General features: G+C 33.8%; 2 protein-coding genes across 2 annotated transcripts; both read right to left on the reverse strand.

Moving 5' to 3' along the window:
- Positions 1–4,892: 4,892 nt before the first annotated feature.
- On the reverse strand, positions 4,893–7,764 carry LOC135847144 (ras-related protein Rab-40C-like). Its single transcript, XM_065366575.1, has 4 exons — positions 6,762–7,764; positions 6,479–6,672; positions 6,193–6,403; positions 4,893–6,113 (listed from the first exon to the last, which is right to left on the reverse strand). The coding sequence occupies exons 1-4, from the start codon at positions 6,910–6,912 to the stop codon at positions 5,821–5,823; spliced, it is 849 nt and encodes a 282-aa protein (XP_065222647.1). The 5' UTR covers positions 6,913–7,764; the 3' UTR covers positions 4,893–5,820.
- A 5,240-nt stretch (positions 7,765–13,004) lies between these two features.
- Positions 13,005–13,918, reverse strand: LOC135847160 (uncharacterized). The gene is made up of 3 exons (XM_065366596.1): positions 13,632–13,918; positions 13,370–13,516; positions 13,005–13,242 (listed from the first exon to the last, which is right to left on the reverse strand). The coding sequence occupies exons 1-3, from the start codon at positions 13,716–13,718 to the stop codon at positions 13,138–13,140; spliced, it is 339 nt and encodes a 112-aa protein (XP_065222668.1). The 5' UTR covers positions 13,719–13,918; the 3' UTR covers positions 13,005–13,137.
- Positions 13,919–17,211: the final 3,293 nt, after the last annotated feature.

Consider the following 17,211-nt stretch of genomic DNA (forward strand, 5'->3'; position numbering starts at 1 on the left):
GATTAGCCACCTCAAATTAGTGTAAGGTCTTCTGAAAATGTGACGATGACTTGGAAATCGTGATCAATGACCTCAAGTAAGTATAAGATCTCTTTATAATAAGACGATAACCTCAGAATCGTGATCAGCGACCACAAATTAGTATAAGGTCTCCTACTCTCTTAACCCAATGTCTGAGGTCTTCTTAAAATATGAAAACAACATCAAAATTGCGAGCTGTGACATCAATTTGGTACGAAGTCTCCTCAAAAATTGATAATTACTTCAAAATCGTGATCAGCGAACTCAAATTAATGATATGTCTCCTTAAAATATGACTGCCTCAAAATTGTTATCAGCGACCTCAAATTATTAGAGGTTGTCCTCAACTCAAACTACGAGAGTGTAAAATCTTCTTAAAATATGGCAACAACCTCAGAATCGTGATCAGTGACCTCCTGACCTCAAATTAGTGTAAGGTGAGGTCTCCTCAAGATATGATAATGTCCTCAGAATTGTGATCAGCGACCTTGAGTAAGTATAGGTAGTAAGTATAAAGTTTCCTTAAAATAAAATAATGACATAAGAATCGTAATCAGCGACCTCAAATCAGTAGGAGGTCTTCTTAAAGTGTAATATTACTCTCAGAGTCGTAATCACTCATCAGCTACCTCAAATCGTCATGAAACTTGAGTAAAACGAGTTAATAACCTCAAAATGGTGATAACCGTACCTAAATGCCTGAAAAGGTAGAAAAATGCAACGCATAACAGAATTACAATCGAAGGAGACACACAGCGCCACCTATCGGAAAAAATATAGAACTTCCGTTCTGTTTTTAAAAAAAGAGTTAAAAAATGATGAAATTAGTGCTGGATATGCGCGTGGCGCTATCTATCGGAATATTAAGGAACTACGCAAAACAGAACATAAAAAAACACAATATTTCCAACACTCGATTTCGAAGTAGTTCCAAATTATTCCGAGAGATAGCGCCACGCGCTTATCTAGCTCTCATTTTGCCAATTTTTCAACTTTATTAAACTTTGAATTCATTTCGTGAGCTTTAGAGAGCTTTTTAGACTGTACGAACTGTACGAATAGGGAGGTTTTGAAGGGCGGAGAATCCATTTCCTGTGTCAGTTCTTCCAAAAAGCTCAAAGTTCGTAGTGAAATGAAGCTTTCTTTCCAAAAAGTTGAACTTTCAGGTACAAAAAAGCTTCGACACTTGAAATAAACGAGCTTAACGTAATCAGCGATGCTTAATTAGTGAAAATCGACTATACGTACACCCTATTTTGCTTTCATTCGGCCGAAAAGCTCAACTTTGAAAAAGTGCATATTCGCCCATTTTCATCATTTTCAAATATATTTGATGCTGAAATAAAACCAATTTTATTAGGAGAATATGAGATATTAGGAGGTTTGATGCTCCTAATACTTGAACTTTTGAACCCATTTTCTGAGCTTTAGAAAGCTTTTTAGGCTGTACAAACTGTACGAATAGGGGGGTTTCGAAGGGCGGAGAATCCGTTTCCTGTGATGGTTTTTCCAAAAAGCTCAAAGTTCACAAAGAACTGAAGCTTTTTTTCAGAAAAGTTGAACTTTCAAGTACAAAAAAGCTTCGACGCTTGAAATAAACAATCTTGACGTGATCAGCGATGCTCAATTAGTGATAATCGACTATTCCTACACTTTATTTAGCTTTCATTGGGCTAAAAAGCTCAATTTTGAAAAAGTGCAGATTTTACAATTTTGATAATTTTTGAGTTTTTTGATGCTAAATGAGACCAATTTTATTAGGAGAATATAGGATATAAGGAGGTTCGATACTCCTAATACTTGAACTTTTGAATCAATTTTGTGAGCTTTAGAGAGCTTTTTAGACTGTACGAACTGTGCGAATAGGGAGGGTTTTGAAGGGCGGAGAATCCGTTTCCGGTGTTGGTTCTTCCAAAAAGCTCGAAGTTCCCCGTGAAATGAAGCTTTTTTTCAAATAAGTTGAAGTTTCAGGTACAAAAAAGCTTCGACGTTTGAAATAAATGAACTTGACGTAATCTGCGATGCTTAATTAGTGGTTATTGACTATTCGACCACCTTTGTCACTCGTTCAGCGAAAAAGCTCAACTTTGAAAAAGTTTATATTTCTCACTTTTGATCAATTTGGAGTACATTTGATGCTAAATAAGACCAATTTCATTAGGAGAATATGAGATATTAGGAGGTTTGATACTCCTAATATTTGAACTTTTGAATCAATTTTGTGAGCTTTAGAGAGCTTTTTAGACTGTACGAACTGTACGAATAGGAGGGTTTTCACACACAGAGAATCCATTTGCGGTGTCAGTTCTTCCAAAAAGCTCAAAGTTCGTAGTGAAATAAAGCTTTTTTTCAGAAAAGTTGAACTTTCAAGTACAAAAAAGCTTTGACGATAGAAATAAACGAGCTTGACCTGATCAGCGATGCCTAATTAGTGATAATCGACCTAATTAGTGATAATCGACCATTCGTACACTCTATTTGGCTTTCATTTGGCCAAAAAGCTCAACTTTGAAAAATTCCATAGTTGCTACTTTCAGTCATTTTTGAATATATTTGATGCAAAATGAGACCAATTTCATTAGGAGAATATGAGATATTAGAGGGTGCTATACTCCTAATACTTGAACTTTTGAATCAATTTTGTGAGCTTTAGAGAGCTTTTTAGACTGTACGAACTGTACGAATAGGGGGGTTTTGAAGGGCGGAGAATCCGTTTCCGGTGTTGGTTCTTCCAAAAAGCTCGAAGTTCCCCGTGAAATGAAGCTTTTTTTCAAATAAGTTGAACTTTCAGGTACAAAAAAGCTTTGACGTTTAAAATAAATGAACTTGACGTAATCAGCAATGCTTAATTAGTGGCTATCGACTATTCGTACACCGTATTTGTCTTTCATTCAGCGAAAAAGCTCAACTTTGAAAAAGTTCATATTTCTCACTTTTGATCAATTTGGAGTACATTTGATGCTAAATAAGACCAACTTCATTAGGAGAATATGAGATATTTGGAGGTTCGATACTCCTAATACTTGAGCTTTTGAATCAATTTTGCGAGCTTCAGAGAGCTTTTTAGACTGTACGAACTGTACAACTAGGGGGGTTTTGAAGGGCGGAGAACCCGTTTCCGGTGTTGGTACTACCAAAAAGCTCAAAGTTCGTGGTGAAATGAAGCTTTCTTTCAAAAAAGTTGAACTTTCATGTACAAAAAAGCTTTGACGCTTGAAATAAACGCGCTTGACGTGATCAGCGATGCATAATTAGTGATAATCGACTATTCGTACACTTTATTTAGCTTTCATTGGGCCAAAAAGCTCAATTTTGAAAAAGTGCAGATTTTACAAATTTTGATCATTTTCGAGTTTTTTGATGCTAAATGAGACCAATTTTATCAGGAGAATATAGGATATTAGGAGGTTCGATACTCCTAATACTTGAACTTTTGAATCAATTTTGCGAGCTTTAGCGAGCTTTTTAGGCCGTACGAACTGTACGAATAGAGGGGTTTTGAAGGGCGGAGAATCCGTTTCCGGTGATGGTTCTTCCAAAAAGCTCAAAGTTCGTAGTGAAATGAAGCTTTTTTTCAGAAAAGTTGAACTTTCAAGTACAAAAAAGCTTCGACGCTTGAAATAAACGAGCTTAACGCAATCAGCGATGCTTAGTTAGTGAAAATCGACTATACGTAGGAGTAGGATCCTATTTCGCTTTCATTCGGCCGGAAAGCTCAATTTTGAAAAATTTCATATTTCACAATTTTGATCATTTTGGAGTATCCTGACGCTAAATAAAACCAATTTCATTAGGAGAATATAGGATAATAGGAGGATCGATACTCCTAATACTTGAACTTTTGAATCAATTTTGCGAGCTTTAGAGAGCTTTTTAGGCTGTACGTACTGTACGAATAGGGGGGTTTTCACACACAGAGAATCCATTTGCGGTGTCAGTTCTTCCAAAAAGCTCAAAGTTCGTAGTGAAATAAAGCTTTTTTTCAGAAAAGTTGAACATTCAAGTACAAAAAAGCTTCGACGATAGAAATAAACGAGCTTGACGTGATCAGCGATGCCTAATTAGTGATAATCGACCATTCGTACACTCTATTTGGCTTTCATTTGGCCAAAAAGCTCAACTTTGAAAAATTCCATAGTTGCTACTTTCAGTCATTTTTGAATATATTTGATGCAAAATGAGACCAATTTCATTAGGAGAATATGAGATATTAGAGGGTTCTATACTCCTAATACTTGAACTTTTGAATCAATTTTGCGAGCTTTTGAGAGCTTTTTAGGCTGTACGAACTGTACAACTAGGGGGGTTTTGAAGGGCGGAGAACCCGTTTCCGGTGTTGGTACTACCAAAAAGCTCAAAATTCGCCGAGAAATGAAGTTTTTTTCAAAAAAGTTGAACTTTCAAGTACAAAAAAGCTTCGACGCTTGAAATAAATGAGCTTGACGTGATCAGCAATGCTTAATTAGTGATAATCGAGTATTCGTACACTCTATTCAGCTTTCATTTTGCCGAATAGCTCAATTTTAAAAAAGTTCATATTTCACAATTTTGATCATTTTGGAGTAATTTTATGCTGAATAAGACCAATTTCATTAGGAGAATATGAGGTATTAGGAGGTTCTATGCTCCTAATACTTGAACTTTTGAATCAATATTGTGAGCTTCAGAGAGCTTTTTAGGCTGTACGAACTGTACGAATAGGGGGGTTTTGAAGAACGGAGAATACGTTTCCGGTGTTGGTTCTTCCAAAAAGCTCAAAGTTCCCCGTGAAATGAAGCTTTTTTTCAAAAAAGTTGAACTTTCGGGCGTAAAAAAGCTCGATCGATCAAAATTTTCATACGCAAATTAGTCGCAGAAATAATGAAAATAAATTCACCCAAAATTTCATGTACTTCGTATAAAATTTACAATCACAATTTTATAAGACTAGAATATTAAAAATCGTTCAAGCTTACTATATAAATGTAATAGATACAAAACGTATCCGCGTTATAAAAAGAAGAGAAAAAAAATACTTTACAAGAGGGAGAAAAATATTATATATAAATAGAAAAAAAAAATACCAACATGTATAAAACCAGGACACCTATTTCAACGAGCAATCCGAAACACAAACGCCAGTTGAAAAACTGAATTTAAAAACTATATGTTAATTATTGCTGCACACGAATGAGGATGGAAGGGATGGGAAACCCGCAGTTTTGACGGTAAATGTATTACGAGGAACACTTATAAAAAATTGAAATTGAGCAAGGAGCAAGGAGGGATAATAGAAGAACAACTCAACATACACAAAATTCTTATAAAAAAAAGATGGGGAGGGGAAAAAAACATTTCGAAATATCAAATAATAATGAATAAATGAAACAGCAAAATGACGTCACAAATACGAATCGTCTCTCTCTAATCCTATGGAAAAAATCATTAAAAACAGGCAAAACAGAGGATCATATTTACAACATAATTTTGATTGTCATTTGTTAACACGCTACGAAAATGAAAAAAAGAACATAACAAACAATATTAAAAACCAGTCCGAGAGCTTTAGCGCTGATTCTACGTTTATAAAATCCAAAAAAAGAAAAAAAAACAATACATGAGATCGAATCAGAGAAAAACTAAAATTCAGAACACATTTTCGATATTCAAATTGCTCCATCTAAGAAAAAGTATTAATTAATAGCAGCTGCCTCGTTAAACTGGCAACGTTGTAAAAATCACAATCGTCTGAAAATCGTAAAAAAAAAAAAATTACAGCTTATGAAATGGTTTTAACTCGCGAATACATCACAATCGTGATCAAGATATCCGACAGGAGTTTCTTCCGCCGCAATGAGTCTCCGAGGGTACACTTTCACTTTGAGGCGAAGATGGATGATGAGAAATACGCAGTTGCCCGCTGGAGCAGTGTTTGGCGTGTTTCTTGCTGTTGGTATTTCGCGACAGGGTCAACGATAATGGCGATAGACTGCTAAGAGCGTACGATCTCAGGTGAGACTTGATTAATTCCGGTAACGGTAGCTGATTTATACCGTAAGCAGTAGTCGTCCTGGAAACTATCGTCTTACAGCATAGTTCTTGTAAACTGAGAACTGAAACCGAAACCGTAACGATTAAGACGACGAATGAATGGATAAAACTACTCGTTAGGGCTTAGATGGTGTACTTTACCTCTATTAGACTTCGTTCCGTTTCTGTGCAAAACTCTGCGCGACAATTCGCAGTAACTTTCGCGAATGTTGAAGTTAACCAACGAGCTTACTTCGAAGAAAGCCATTTGATTCTTGAACGCGTACGCTTCCGCTTCTCTAGTGCTTACTTGTCGATTGAACTCTAAATGTAATCTATTTCCGATTAATACTTTCGGTACTCCGGGTGCATGCTACGAAAAATACGAATAAATCAATACAACTTGGTCAATAATCCTGAACAATGGTACAATGTAAACGATACTCACATCTTCGACTTCTTTCAACCATCGATCGACTCCGTCGAAAGACCATTTATTGGTAATATCGTATACGATCAAAACACCTTGAGCTCCTCTCGAATACGATCGAATAATGGTGCAAAATCTTCCTTGTCCCGATGCATCCCATAACTGCAGCTTGACTCTTCTACCGTCCAGTAAAATAGTGGTAATTTTGTACGCTACGAAACAACAACAACAACAACATTAATACACAAAAAACACACCAATCTATCGATATAGTGATGACATTTCCAACTAAAGATCTTACCACATCCGCCACAAAATGGTGACTCTGACGATCCGTCTTCTAATCCGCTCAATATTTCTTGTTTACCTACATCGCTATCACCTACGAGTAGAAACTTCAACAGATAATCATACTGTTTGGGCTGGTTGCAAGGTCGCGAATCTTCTGCCATAACACAGGCTGTCGGCTATTTCCTCTTTTTGGTACATAATTGATAATAATAATTTAATTACCAGCATGTATTCGACCTTTTAATACGGATTTATCAACGCATGCTATCGACACAGTCGGTCCGATCCCAATATAATAGCGCTACAGATGAAATTATTCGTCTAACAGGATAGTCAATCTCACTCGAAGATACCGGATCTGAATACCGAACGCATTAACATCTTGGCTGAAACATTAATCGAATCGAAAATATAATATTTACGCGATTTTAGTCGATAAAATAATTAGAAACGCCAAAGAAAACAATGAAAATTGTACAGATTTCACCAGTGAAAATTTTACATTCTGATAATTCCATAGATAACCTATTGGCCATGATGTATGCGTGGTAACTGGATCGCGGATGGAGTGTTTGTTTTGATGTAGGATGTATGATGAGTTGCCTATCGTGATTTCGCAGGCATTGGCATTATTAATTTTTTTTTGAAAAAATTAAAAAAATTTATACATAATTATAATTAATTAATATTTCTATTTTTGATTTTTGACGTTTGCAATAATTGCAATTTGCAAGTAAGGAAAATTGCATATTATGCAATGCATATTTAATATTTGGCAACAATATTGTAATTTTTAAAATTTAATTAAAAACTAGACAAACAGTGTGCATACTGCATAGTCTATTTTTGTTAGGAAAGCACAACAGCCAACAGGATTTCGAAAAAAAACGATGCAATTTTGGAAAAAGCACAACGCGATTTTGAAAAAAGCGATTTGGATTTCAATAGCAGAACGCGATTTTGATTTTGAAAGCACAACAACTAACAAGATTTCAAAAAAGCACTACTTCAAAAAAAAACTAAAAAAGCACAACGCGATTTTCAAAAAAAAGCACACACAATGCAATAAAATTTTGAAAATAAAACAACACAAATTCAAAAAAATGACGCAATTTTTTGGAAAAAAAAAGACAACGCAATTTTGAAAAAAAAACAACGCAATTATTTTGAAAAAAACACAAGGGGTTAAGTATCAAAAAAAAAAAACACAACGGGATTTTGAAAAAAATCACGGCACAGCACGATTTTGAAAAAAAATCAAAGCGCGATTTTGAAAAAAAGCACAACGCGATTTTGAAAAAGAAGCACAACACAATTTCATAAAAAATCACAACGCGACTTTGAAAAAAGCGATTTGGATTTCAAAAGCAGAACGCGATTTTGATTTTGAAAGCACAAAGCAACTGACTAGATTTCAAAAAAACAGGGATCGCGGAGCGGAGCGGAGGTGGAGGCCCGGAGGCCCCCGGAGGGTACCCTTTTTTTGCCTTGCTCCGGGAGCAGGAGCCGGAGCAAGAGGTACTTGAAATTTTTCTACTGGAGCCGGAGGTGGAGGCGGAGGCACTTCCAAAAAAAAACCGGAGCCGGAGGTATTTTTTTTTCAAATAGCCGGAGGGGAAAGCTCAAAACCCCCCCTCCTTGACCTCCGGAGGCGGAGCTGGAGGGCAGGAGCCCCCCTTTTGGGTACCCTTTTTTGGGCCTTGCTCCGGGAGCCGGAGCGGAGCAAGAGGTACTTGAAATTTTTCAAGTGGAGCCGGAGGTGGAGGTGGAGGTACTCATGAAAAATCTCCGGAGCTGGAGCCAGAGCCGGAGGTATTTTTTTAAAAAATTTGGGAGCCGGAGCTGGAGGTGGAGGCACTGGACCCCCCCCCCCTCCGCGATCCCTGCAAAAAAAGCACCACTTCAAAAAAAACTAAAAAAGCACAACACCATTTTGAAAAAAACACAATGTGATTTTTTTAAAAAAAAACAACATGATTTTGAAAAAAAGCACAACGCAATTTCGAAAAAAAATAGGCACAACGCGATTTTTAAAAAAAAGCACAACACAATTTATTTTGAATAAAAAGCACAGCGCAATATCAAAAAGAAAGCACAACACAATTTTGAAAAAAAATCACACGATTTTGAAAAATAAGCACAATGTGATTTAAAAAAAAACAAAGCAATTTCAAAAAAAAAAAATAAAAGTCATACCACGATTTTGAAAAAACGTGATTTGGATCTTGAAAGCAAAACACAATTTTAAAAAAAATTAGCACCATGCAATTTTGAAAAAAAAAACATGATTTTTAAAAAAGACTCTCACAACGCGATTTTGAATAAAAAGCACAATGCGATATCAAAAAAAGCACAACATGATTTTTAAAAAAAGCACAACGCGATTTCCAAAAAAATCATACCACAATTTTGAAAAAATGTGATTTGGATTTTGAAAGCACAATGCGATTTTGAAAAACAACGAAAGCGATTTTTTTAAAAAACACTCAATGCAATTCTGAAAAAAAGCACAACGTGATTTTAAATAAAGCACAACGCAATATTGAAAAAAAGCACAACGTGGTTTTGAAAAAAAGCACAGCGAGATTTCAAAAAACAATTACTGCAGGATTTTGAAAGAAAGCACAACGCGATTTTGAAAAAGAGGCACAACGTGATTTTGAAAAAATTAGCGCAACACAATTTTTAAAAAACAACTCACAACACAATTTTGAAAAAAGCACAACGCAATTTCAAAAAAAAAGCACAATGCAATTTTAAAAAAAGCACAAAGCAATTACAGTAGTTGCCGCTTATTATCATTGCGGTTATTAGAATAATTCGCTTAATAGAATGGGAAGTCGTTGGGACGGAACGGTTGTATCTTTTTACATTGAAAGAATTTCGCTTTATGTGGTAATCAAAGGTGAATAAATTCGGTTAATGGAATGGAAAATTTTTCAAAAAGTAGGAAAAATCAATGAAATAGAAATATTTTTTGTCAAAAAAGAAAAACAAAACAAAAAGTCTCGTTTTTTAACCAAATAATTGAAAAAAAATCTCCCATTTTCAACAAAGATTGCAAAAAAGTCTTGTTTTTTGGTAAAATTATTCAAAGATCTTGCATTTTGCCAAAAATTGTCAAGAAGTCCATCTTTTTAGCTCTTTTTTTTATTTAAAATCGCCAAAAATTGCAAAAAAATTCTCATTTTTTGAAAAAAGTTATGAAAAAGTGTCATTTCTTTGCCAATAGTTCCCAAAATTGCCACATTTTTGCTTTTTGAATAAATTCTCGCAATTGCTAAAGAATTTCACTTTTTCCAAAAATTATCAAAAGCCTTGCGTATTTTTCAGAAATTGTCAAAAAGTACCATTTTTTTGCCAATTAAGTTCTTTTTTTGCTAAAATTGTCATTCTTGCTTTTCACCAAAAAATTTCCACTTTTTGTACGTTTTTGGGTACCATTATTGTAGTACAGTATACAAGTTCAATAAATCATCTTTTTTTAATTTTTCGTTTATTGGAATAATTCGTTTAATAGAATAGCAACCACTCCGTCCCAACCCGATCACATTAAGCGGCAACTACTGTAATTTCAAAAAAAAAGCACAACGCGATTCCGAATTTACTATGCTATTCTGAAAGCTCCAAAGCACAACGTGATATAGGTACTTGAAAGCATAATGCAACTCCAAAAGCACTACAGTACTGAATAAACCTCTTGGGAGCACCGCAAAATATCAAATGACTGGAGGGATTTGATTCAGAAAGGGTAACCACCTGATTTCGTTGTCTGGGTACTGCATTTGTGTGAATGAAATACCTGCAGAAGTTTTATTAAAAACCTTTCTCAAAATTGAACAATGGAGAAAATTTTATAACCCCTGTGGTGTTACATTTAGGTATAAGTGAGACAGATAAGCGAATACAATGGATCATTGAAAATCAATGTATTTGTAAGGTTGTAAATCAATCCAACTGACATCGGCTTCGCTTTTGATATGGCCCTTTCCCTCTTTGAAAGTATGGGAAAGATAACACTGTAGATAAGAAATAATCAGATGCATTCACATTCAGTTTGTGTTCATGAACAAGTGAATGGGGTGAACTTTGCCAACTATGAAAGTGATCACTTTTTCAAATAGTTTGTGTATGTGACTAGAAAGTGGCACTTTGGCAGTGCCAAATTTTTCAACTTTTTTAGTTTCCACCTATAGCATCAGGTTTTACTTTATTTTTACCAAAAATGCAGTATAAATTAGGCTAATTACCTGAAAAATTCCAAAACCAATTCAATTTTCAATTGGTTACACTCTCGGTTTTAGTTTTGAATTTGATAAAATAACTGCCGATTTCGGCTTTGGCTTTATTTGTGGGAAAATAACGCTCCTGGTTTCCGTTTTGAGCAATTTTAATCAGTTACCTATGGGGGGTTTCCGTTTCGGTTTTGGTTTGCAAGCCCTGGTGCCCCTGAATGAAGCCTGTCAATTGGTGACAGTGTGCCTCAGACCAATTCCAGTCACCACTCTGCATTATCTCATGGGGATTGCACCACTGGAGGTACGTAGGAGGTGTCTACCAGAGCAGAAAAAACTAGAGCAACACATAACCCCCTACACCCATGCATGGCTACACTACAATGAATTATCAGAGAGCAGACTAAAATCCAGACATAGTTTCCTGAGAACTGTAAATGAATTAAGTGCTCCTGCAGAAGTTGAACGCTGTCAAATCTGGAACACAGCTTTCACAGCATCAAGAAGCAATTGAAATATGTACAACCTCTGGAAAACGCTGAATAGACCGAGAAGAGCAACAACACGCTCAAAATCCAACATATACGGAATAGGGATGGCACCAGGCTGATGACAATCTATGCGAATGTGGCGAGGTACAAGATGACAGACACCTTTTTAGGTGTCGATTATATGGTGACTTCAACGCGTACAAACTGAACCAGACAATTGATGACGAGGGGATGAAGTTCCTCAAATATTGGGACAAGAAGGGAATTTAGATAGTAGGTATAGCCGACTAGACAAGAGAAAAAAATAATATATATTTCTCGAGCCTTATATCAATTTTATGATGTCACATTTTAAAAATTGATGACTGGATAACTGATATTTGAAAAACTAAAATCCAAAATACTTATATGAATTGAGAAAATTGTTTGAAAAAAAATGAATCTGATTTATTTATTTTTTTGAAACACGAAATAAAACCCTACAATTTGATCAAAAAGTGACTCTGCAAATTTGGCTGGACAAAAAGCAGAACCTTTTGACAATGATTTCAGCAAAAAGTATGCATTTTTGATTCCTGTTTTTAGAAAAAATTGGGACTTCTCAACAATTTTGAGTTTGACTAAAAAAATGAAACTTCATGGCAATTTCGACAAAAAAAAACAGTAATTTTTTACCACTTTGGGAAGAACCAGACCTTTTTAGATAACTTAGGCAAATAGGTAAACAAGATTTTTTTTAATAGTCAATTGGAAGAAATAGCAGTTCTTTCAAGTTTCAACAGAGGGAGAAAAGAAAACTGTCAAAAAAAAAACAAGAATTTCTCGACAGTTCAAAAATCATTTAATAAGACAGTTCGACAATTTGATCAAAGAACAACGTTCTAAAATTAATGTTGACCAAAAAATATGACTTTCTGGACAATTTCAGCAAAAAATATGCTTTTATGAGTTTTGATACTTTCAAATTTAAAATTTTATTTTTTTTAGAGTTATAAAAAAATCAATTTTTTTCCAACTTTTTGACAATTTTGTCAAAAAATAATGAATAGGCTATGAAACATTCTCACAATTTTTCAACAAATGAAACCTTCTGACAATTTTGACATAAAAAAGGACTCCCTTTATTTTGACAATTTTCCTTTTCCAAGAGAAAATAAAAATGGGACTTCGATGGAATTTGCGGCGTTGCCAAATATTACTTGGATTTGTGGAAATGGAAATCAACCAATCAGAAACCAGCGAGGAAAACAGCTGTTTTATCTATTACCTATCGTTCCTTCCCCCTTCGAGTTTGACGTTTGTCTTTGTACTTCCTATTTTATTTCGTTCTCTTCTCCCCCCTACTTTTTGATTGTTCCCATCACAAAATTTTAAACAATAAAAAATTATTAAAATAAAAAAAAACACAAAACATGGAATGAGTAATTTAGACTTAGATCCATTCATTTTTCATGTCCATTTCAATAAGTGATGACGGTAGGTAAGCGAAATAAGTAAGTAATTATCGTAAAAATAGGAATACCCTGATCTAATTTAAGAAATATATTCAATAAAATTCGCATTAAAGTTTAAACTCGATAATCACTAATAAAACAATTGACAAAATTCACAAACACACGTTCCATGTACTCCTCAAAACCTCAAACACTATTCAAAATATTCATTTCGCAAAACTCTTGGTCGCATAAGAATCATCAGAAGGATCACCAGGCATTCTGTATTCCGGTGCTTGACAAGGTATAATCTGTTTGCTGAAGCTAATTAGCTACATCATCAAAAACCACAAAATGAAATACGTAAGTATAGGTTTATCAATTCGAGTAGTAAGTAAAGTGATCTTAGATAGGTAGAGGTACACTCTACATTCAACTGTTCGAGTGGCTAATTCTTACTTTGAATTCTGTTCCATCGCGATAACGGTCCCAATTATGTTTACCAGTGATTGGATTCAAACCATCGGGATTGAAGAAGAAAGTACGAGCGCTGAAGACGACACACCAAAGTACTCCTACGCCCATGATACCGTACATAGGCCATAACTATATCGAAAAACATGGATAAATTTTAAACAATGTCAATCCATAGCCCAATTTGGTCATCATCAGATCGTGTATGATTCAAATAAGCATCGATATATAAGTAGCAAAAGCTTACCGCAGGACACTTCTTCAGCGTCTTGGGGGTCATACCGTACATCAAGTTGTCCTCCATCCATAGGCTCATTTTACTCAATCTGCCCATATTTTCAACTCGATTTCGAAAACTAGTCACAAACGAATTAATAAGCAACTTATTATACTTTTTTTTCGGTTACAGGTGCACGATATTTCACCTCACACGTACGAGTAGGTATAAGATCACACCCAACTGAGTTCATTCGTAACGAAACCGTAACACTTTTTAGTACATGCACCTCAATTAGAATATTTCAATTTGAAAATTACTGATGTTATCTACGCTAAAATGATTCGTCGATTACGATATTAATCACAACATTTCATGATATGCGCAGATAAAATAAAAATTCGAACAAATCATCGACATCGAGCTACCAGTAGGTATTACGTATTTCCACCAAATAGACGAATAATACTCATCCACAAATTCGTGTAATATAATTATATTCTGCGAAAAATTAACACCTACTCATCTCTGCGTGGACTTCCCAGTGTTAGGCATAATATTTGAAGAAGAAGCATAAATTTGACAATAGATAATTGTTTCCTATAACACCTTGAAAGTTGAAATCGAAATAGCATCTCACGTAATAGAATATTGATAAGTATTATTACGTTGTTAATAGGTAGATAGATATCTATTGAACGTGTATTTTATCTTTTCGACAAATCACATCACATTTAGAATGGTAATTAAATTACCGGACAGTTCGGTTCAGTTCGATGAGGACTGAAATCTAATTGTACATGATTTTCAATTGAAAAAATTCAACGTTAATGTTTAGTCTAGCAGCTAGGGAATCTTCAGCACGAATTCCTCATAGGTATTTTATTTTATTTTCCGACTTCATCGACCTCCTACCAAGTTCATAGCGACCAACGACAGACAGATTTGAGGAACAACCCTTCGAAAAGGAGTTCAAACGATGGCGTGAGTAATCAGATAATTTAAACAAAAGCATCGAGTACTCGTAACAAGAGTGATTATTGAAAACAGCTCACCATTTTCTGAATATTTCAGATTTCATAGAAAATAAAAATACAAAGAGGAGTAAAGTTGAGAAATCTTCACCACTTTCTTGTATCATTTCAGTCATTACATTTCTATTTATTAAAGTCCATCCATCGAACAACCACGAAAACCAGCATCGATGAGTCCTTCCAAGAGGAATAAAGTTCATTCTTTTCACATTAGAAGCTTTCAAAAATACAAAAAAAAAAAAAAAAAAAAAAAAATTACTAAGTATTGGTAAATTTAATTTCAACGTTGAATACAAAACTCCAGGTCTACCTAGATTAAAACTCAAAATTCAGAAAATACCAGGCAGGGATTGTACTAAACTTTTTCTCAAAAAAGTAACTCAAATAGCCAGAAAAGCTGGAAAAAGTAACCAGGAAAAAGTCATCAAAATTCGAACCAATAAAAACCATTTGAAAAAAAAACTAGCAAAAGCTCAAAACAGATAATTAATTACGTATCAACACTTTGAAAGTAAACTAGACGAACATGCAAAAAGGAAGCATGAAAAAAATATTGGATTCTGGAAACATAATTGAAAAATATGTCGAACTACTTTAAAAAATTGTGAAATTGAAAGGAGGGTGGGGGGTTCACCGAAATAGGTAGAAACGAAATTATTATTTAATCTGATTCAAATACATTTCGAAAAATTCAACACAAAAATAACAATTGTAAAATTTCAGAAATTTTGACATGACATGAGCGAGCATTTGATGAAAAAAATTATTCGAGTGTTGAGAAAGGATAAACAATAATAAATTGTAAAAAATTCCATAAATAAGAAAAATCATAATTAAAATCAAAGGTAACGGGTGGGGGGAGGGAGCTTGTTAAACAAATTTCCGAAAATAGTGATTTGTGAGGATCATTTTAAAAATTCCAATACGAAAAAATGTACTTACAGTGTTTTAAAAAGAAGGAAAAAAATCCTCAAATTCACTAGAAAAATACATCAAAACCTAAAAAAATTGACACAACTGACACAAGTTTCAAAAAAAAAAAAAAAAAAAAATGCAACAAAATTATTGAAATTGCAAGAAACTAACCAAAACACAAAGCAAAGCAGATTTAAATCAAGATTTGAAGACAAAAAAATTAGACGCAGAATAATGTTGAAAAACATCAAACTCATAACATGATAAGCCTCGAAGAATAAAACTCAAAGAGCAAACTTCGAAACGAAAAAAAAAAAATTCTAAAAATTAGAGAAATTCTGCTGAAATTGAAAAGTTGAAAAAAGTCACGACTTTTTGGACTAAAAATGCGACTTAAAGCAGAAAAATTCCTCCGAAAAAATAATTTGTAGAGTAAACAGCACAAAAATATAAGAAAAAACACCATAAAAACTGAAAAAAAAACTCACGAAAATTCAAATAAAATTGCAAAAACTTCGACAAAAATTAGAAAGAAATAAACGTGAAAAAAATATTAAGAAAATCTCCAAAAAATTCGAAATTAAATCATCTAGAAATTTTTAGTAAAATTAATATAATCTTTGCTATAATTTCAATTGGAATTTTAGGTTTTATTGTTTGAGCTCATCATATATTTACTATTGGATTAGATATTGATACACAATTCAAGTCTTCAAATCCCAAAAAAAACTCTCCAAAAATCTGTAAAAAAAAAAATTTAAAAAAATTCTACAAAAATCAAAGCAGAAAAAATTACTACAACTTTGCAGGTAGGAAAATGAATCGATAAGCTTCAAAAAAATCGTGGAAATCTTGGAAGTGATAGAAATGGAAAACTCTCTAAAATTCAGTTTAGGAAGAAGTACAGAAAATTCAGAACAGAAAACTCGAGAGAATCAAAAGTAAGTATAAATAAAATTGGGGGAAACAATCGAAAAGTTATTGAGAAAAATCGTCGAAAAATTTCAAGCAAAACTCAAGAGGATTCGAGAGACAAAAATAATTTCAACTTGGAAAAAAATTGTTCAAAGAGAGACGAAATTCGAATGACCTTCCCCCATAACTGGGAGGTGAGGGGAACCAAGGGAGGCTATCAACAAATAAAATATATCAAAATTCGGGAAAAAAATTCACCACAAAAAGTAAAAATGAAAAAAAAGCTCCCCTCCCCTCCTAAAAAATGCCCAAAATTTAAAGGAAATCATAACTTTTGGAAGAAGAAAAATAAAAAAAAATGTAAGCAAAAAATTCACTATTTTTTTCAAAGCACAAGACTCAAAAAAAACTACATATCAAAATAAAAATAAATAATTCAAAATTAGGGCAAAAAAATGACCATAATTTGAAGCAAAATCAAGAAAATCAAAGTTAAAAACTTAAAAAGTCAATCAAAACTGAAGAAACTTTGCCAAAATTTGAAGAGAAAAAAAAATGGAAATTCTTGAAAAAATCATTGAAAAACTAAAAAAAAATTCAAGAAAATTCAATAGAACCATCACCAAATTGGGGAAAAAGAAAATTCACAAAAATTCAAAACGTGAAATAAGAATGAAGTCCAGACTGAAATTTGATCAATAAAATCACACAAGCACAAGCTTAAGGAAAATTTTATGAAAAAATCA

This window comes from Planococcus citri, chromosome 5 (genome assembly GCF_950023065.1).
Source record: "Planococcus citri chromosome 5, ihPlaCitr1.1, whole genome shotgun sequence".
Lineage (NCBI taxonomy): Eukaryota > Metazoa > Arthropoda > Insecta > Hemiptera > Pseudococcidae > Planococcus > Planococcus citri.

Coding starts and splice junctions, on each gene's coding strand:
- LOC135847144 (XM_065366575.1), bottom strand. CDS start 6,912: ATGGCAGAAGATTCGCGACCTTGCAACCAGCCCAAACAGTATGATTAT. Junction 6,404..6,478: donor GGTTGAAAGAAGTCGAAGAT/GTGAGTATCGTT, acceptor TATTTTTCGTAG/CATGCACCCGGAGTACCGAA. Junction 6,114..6,192: donor CGGAACGAAGTCTAATAGAG/GTAAAGTACACC, acceptor TTTCGGTTTCAG/TTCTCAGTTTACAAGAACTA.
- LOC135847160 (XM_065366596.1), bottom strand. CDS start 13,718: ATGGGCAGATTGAGTAAAATGAGCCTATGGATGGAGGACAACTTGATG. Junction 13,517..13,631: donor CGCTGAAGAAGTGTCCTGCG/GTAAGCTTTTGC, acceptor TTTTCGATATAG/TTATGGCCTATGTACGGTAT. Junction 13,243..13,369: donor GCGATGGAACAGAATTCAAA/GTAAGAATTAGC, acceptor TTGATGATGTAG/CTAATTAGCTTCAGCAAACA.